The sequence below is a fragment of the Parasteatoda tepidariorum genome, unplaced genomic scaffold (assembly GCF_043381705.1).
Source record: "Parasteatoda tepidariorum isolate YZ-2023 unplaced genomic scaffold, CAS_Ptep_4.0 HiC_scaffold_2908, whole genome shotgun sequence".
In the NCBI taxonomy this organism is placed as follows: Eukaryota; Metazoa; Arthropoda; class Arachnida; order Araneae; family Theridiidae; genus Parasteatoda; species Parasteatoda tepidariorum.
Window position 1 is genome coordinate 294 of NW_027261611.1, and position 5,511 is coordinate 5,804.

Below are 5,511 nucleotides of genomic sequence, written 5' to 3' on the forward strand. Positions count from 1 at the left end.
CTGTAGGTAAACACCATCCCCCGCAGGAAAAACTGTTACCATGAATGGGTGAACCTGGTCTGCAACTATGTTCAAGTAGCTTACAGACGCCAGGGATTGTTCTATGAGGATTATGGGTTTTAATGTGTCCCATGAAAACATTGTTCCTGGGCGAGAAGCCAGGAAAACCAGGGCGAGAACATTGTTATGGATGTGGGGGGTCATAATGTAATGGCTCTTCTGTGTATATACATATATATGTATCAAATGCTTAATAATTTAGTCAAAAAATGTTTCTCAGTTTAAGAATGGATACGACATTGACGCTTCTTGGCGTCTTTTTGTCTGTCATTGTTATCTTCATATTCAAATGGGCCCTTCGGAGACATTCGATCCACCAGACGTGGAAACGATACGGAATACCTGGACCAGAACCAGACTTCCTAACTGGGAATCTGCGCCAATTGAAGAAGGATCCTACACCGAATTATATCATATCTGATTGGATTAAAAAATATGGGAACGTTGTCGGATACTACGTGGGAGAAGATGTATTCGTAGTCATTAAAGATCTAGAGATATTGAAAAAGGTACTATCTTTTTTACTTCTTAACACTTAGGCTGCCGATCACGAATTATAACACCAGCATAGAAATGGGTTTTTCGCTGACTTTCAAGAAATGTGTGATTGAATAGAAGCAATAAAACAAGACATTGTATATCATACTGATTAGCAAGTAATTTTTTTAAATTTCCTTAATAATAAGTAATATTCATAAATTACCAATAAGTAATATTTATAAATTTCCTTATTAATAAGTAATATTTATAAATTTCCTTAATAATAAGTAATATTTATAAATTACCTATAAGTAATATTTATAAAATTACTTAATAATAAGTATTATTTATTAAGCATTCTTGTAAGCATTCTTTTCTCTTTAGAATCTTTTTATTAACCCAAATTTTTTTTCTTTTACTTGCATTTCTTCATTTTTTTAATTTAATCACATATTTTACTCATTTATTAACTAATTAAACTGATGTATCCAGTAGTAAGTTTAAATTTTGCCAACTACTTTCCAAGAATTCTAAAAAAAAAAACTTTTTTCTTCAATATTTATCAATGAAAAATCTTAAAAACATAATTTTTAGAGTTTAGACCAGAGGTTTTCAAACTTCTAAGCAACAGTACCATTTTATAATTCCTACTGTGAGGTACCATCCGAAAGAACAACCAATATTTCGAAAAAATTACTTTTGATTTATTGCTTATAAACTTACATTTCTCTTAAGTATGAAATCAATTTTAATTAAATTGTATGTAAAAAAACTGAATGTTGAATTGTACACAGGGAAAAAAGGAAATGAAGTTAGCAATAAATATAAAATGTAATTATAGATATTTTTATCAGCCTTACAAACTTCAAGGAGAAGGTTAGAAATCTTATATGCTTCAACAAATTCAGCTCAAAATTAACGAGGTCTACCTAAAATGCCCCCGAGATCTACTAGTGGCTCACTATCTACAGTTCGGTGAACACACTACTCAAACAACATTTATTTTTACACTTTGTTTGCACTTATGGTTTACGCTGGTAAGAAAATTAAAAGAATGAATTGAAATAGCAAGCAAAACTTTTTGACTCATTATTTTTACTACATTATTATTGCTGTTGGCATTTATATTATTTACGTAGGTCTTTATCAAAGACATCATTGCGTGCAGTAACCAGCCCGCAATATTTCTGGATCCACTAGTTTCCCGAAATCTACAAATTAGCGACCATAGTTCTCCAAAAACATTTATTTTTAAGATTGTTAACATTGATAAGAAAATTAAAAGAATGAGTTAAGATCGTTATCAAAACTTTTTGACTCATTATTTTTAATACTCTATTATTGTTGTTGGTATTTATATCATTTACGTAGGTCTTTATCAAAGACATCAGTGTGTGGAGTAACCAACTCACATTATTTCTGGATCTACTAGTTGCTTGTAATCTACAGTTTGGCCACCACAGTACTTCAAAAACATTTATTTCTAAGATTGTTTGCACTGATAAGAAAATTAAAAGAATGAGTTAATATCATAACAAAACTTTTTGACTCATTATTTTTACTACACTATTATTGTTATTGGTCAATATCTTGTTTACGCAGGTCCTAATCAAAGACATCGGTGTGTTCAGCAACCGACCCACATTATTTCTGGAAGCAGATCCATTTCCAAAGACATTGGTTGGTCTTCGAGATAAAAGATGGAAAGAAGTCAGGAATATTGTCACTCCTACTTTCAGTTCAGGAAAAATTAAGCAAATGACAGACATTGTCTCCAAGAAGGTAAATAAGAAACACTCTTCCATTTTTGTGCTTTAATATTTTTCTGCAATAAACTCTGAATATTGCTAAAAATTGAATCGCCACAGAAATTTCAAACTTTCTAGGCTGAACTAGATCAGCCAATTGCCAATCTAGTTGTTGATGGAAACAATTCGTTTTACCTCTCATTTGCATTGTTCTTTGAAATCAATTGATAGACAATTCGAGAGATACGTTATAGAGATATCAGCTTAAACATTTCTGTACAGCAGTTATTTTTTAAGCAAAATCTCTTTATTAATATTTTCTTTGTTTTTATCTGAAAATTTTTTTCTTTATAGGTTGATATAACTGTTGACCTTATAGTGAAAGAATCAAAGAGGAATGAAGCATTCAATATCTATAAAATGGTGCAAGGACTGACGTTAGACGTGATTGCAGCCTGCGCACTTGCAATGAAAACAAGTTGCCAAGAAAATCCTAATGATGCTCTTCTTACTAATGTAAGAATAAAAATCATAGATACCTGAAGTCCAAATACAAGTAATTTATAAATAATATAAGAAAAACACATATTTTTAAAATGATGTAGAATTTTTACAGCTAACATTCTGTAAATCAAGTACCAAAAAGAAATAGCTAATTAATATTTTAAAAATTTTTTGGGGGGAATTATCATTTCGTTTTTCGTTTAAGTGGTTCCAAAGATATGACGAACAAAGCAAAAAGCTAAATTAGCAGTAAAGGGTTGAGTATTACGACCGCTCTTTACACTAAACTAATTATACCACCTTTACTGCATTGAAGATATGCATATATTTCGAAAATAAAAAAAATCTCCACAATGCTTATTCAAAATTCGTAGTCCGATTAGTTTGACCTTAGTTAACTATCGTCTGCACAATTTAGCAAAAGGTCTACTTTTTTATTGCGAAACTTCCATTTTATTACATGTTGAAATCCGAAATAAAGAACAGGGTCTAGCAACTCGAGAAGAAGTGAAGTGATTATGCCTAACCAGGCGATTTAAAACAAATTGGATAGCTTTAGAGACGTCACACGTGTGTGTCGAACTTGATTGACTGCTGAATCGACAAGAGCCACCATTTTCCTGCATTTGTGTCACTTCCAGGTATCCAATCTTCAGACTGAAATTTTGTTTGTTTTTACACACGGAATGAAACAATTCATGGAATAATTCAGATATGCAATTAACACAAAGATTACATTCAGATATGCATTAATTCTGAATCGACAAAAGCCACCATTTGCCTGCATTTACGTCACTTCCAGGTATCCAATTTTCAGACTGAAATTTTGTTTGCTTTTACACACGGAATTAAAAAATTCATGGAATAATTCAAATATACAATTAATACAAAGATTACATTCAGATATGCCTTAATTCTGAATCGAAAAAAGTCACCATTTACCTGCATTTGAGTCACTTCCAGGTATCCAATCTTCAGACTGAAATTTTGTTTGCTTTTTCACAAGTTATGAAAAAATTCATGGAATAATTCAGATATGCAATTAATACAAAGATTGCATTCAGATATGCCTTAATTCTGAATCGAAAAAAGCCACCATTTACCTGCATTTGCGTCATTTCCAGGTATCCAATTTTCAGACTGAAATTTGCTTGTTTTTACACACTATATGAAAAGATTCATGGAATAATTCAGATATGCAATTAATACTTACTTGATTCGATATAAAATAAAGAAATATGTAAGCGGCTGATATTACACAGGATACAGAATAAAATAATACCATGAAAATATTACATGCTTAGCAAATGTTCACCATATTGTGGGTAATAAATACCGCAATGCAATTCCTGGAAGAGAGCATAATAATAGAGATTTTGCATAGAATTGGTATAGCGTTAACTCTGTAGCGCTAACCTTAATTTCTACACCTCAGCGACACTACATTTGGGTAAGAAATTTGTGCGCATGCGCTGTGACGCTAAAATAATGTTAACGTTACAATTTTTGAGAGCAGTAACACATTACAAAAGCTTTCTTATTATATACAGTTTCTACGCTAGTCACAATTTACAAAAGAATATATTTTTTCATAGTTAGATTTTGTTTACGTTAGAATTTTAAAACACTTTTTCACCAAGCCAAATGAATGAAAATTAAATATTTATAACTGAAAAATTTGTTTTTTTTTTATTTTAGGTAAGGACTATTATAGCAGCACAGTATAATAAATTAGCCATATACAGCATATTATTTCCTTTTATGTCTAAAGTACTTAAATTACTTGAGTCTGCAACATCCTTCAAACAAGCAATTGATTTTATTGTGAATCATCTGAAAAGCGTGATTAAAGAGCGACGCAAGGACACGAATTTCAAAAGTAAAGATATTCTGCAAACTCTTCTCGAAAGCAGTGAAGAAGGAACTACTTGTAAGAAAAAAATAATTTTTGTTTACCTTATTTTCAATTGGATACTTGTAATTCGAGAAGAAGTGATAATGCCTAATCGTGTGATTTAAATCTGATTTAATTGGATACCGATTCGATTCGATTTTGATTGGCTGTCGCTGATCACATGGTTAAATAATCGCCATTTTGTTGACTGGTTTGAACGGTGAAATATCATTGCACTCGAACTGTTATTTCTATTTTCGCTTTTCCTTATACTTAATTTCTTTCATACTTTTAAATTAATAATGACAGTATTAATTTAATAAGGGTATTTGGGTATTTAGGTGTTTTAATAAGTCAAAATTAGGCTTTAAATTATATCGCTTACCTGTTGGAGATCGCAATAAAGAACGATGGAAGGTATAGCTGCATAGAATTGGCAGAGAGCATAATGCAGCTCTGGGGCCCTATTACCAACTCATCGAAATTTATTCCGATCGGAAACGATTCCGATCGGAAACGATTCCGATCGGAAACGATTCCGATCGGAAACTAGCTTTCATCGGATTGCCAATTTCGAAAAACCCACTTTGCCGTAACATGAGCATATCGGAATCCGGAATCGAAATCTCCATTCCACACGATTCCGGTGAAATTGAAGTTTGTAGGCGGGACTAACTTTGACCCATTAGGAAATTACTATAATTCTAATTTATTCATCTGGCAACGATATGTTTGTCTTCTCTACTTCTATTCGAGTTAAAATCGCATTAACTTAGAACTAAAAGCTTAAAAATTCATACGTTTTACTTTAAAAAATGGCTTCCC

General features: G+C 31.6%; 1 protein-coding gene across 1 annotated transcript; it reads left to right on the forward strand.

Moving 5' to 3' along the window:
* Positions 1-280: 280 nt before the first annotated feature.
* LOC107438315 (cytochrome P450 3A41) lies at positions 281-4,722 on the forward strand (the record flags this gene model as incomplete). The annotated part of the gene is given in 4 exon segments (XM_021147036.3): positions 281-569; positions 2,143-2,322; positions 2,643-2,804; positions 4,491-4,722. Coding segments are annotated over 4 exon segments (856 nt in total), but the record flags the coding sequence as incomplete, so codon positions are not given.
* Positions 4,723-5,511: the final 789 nt, after the last annotated feature.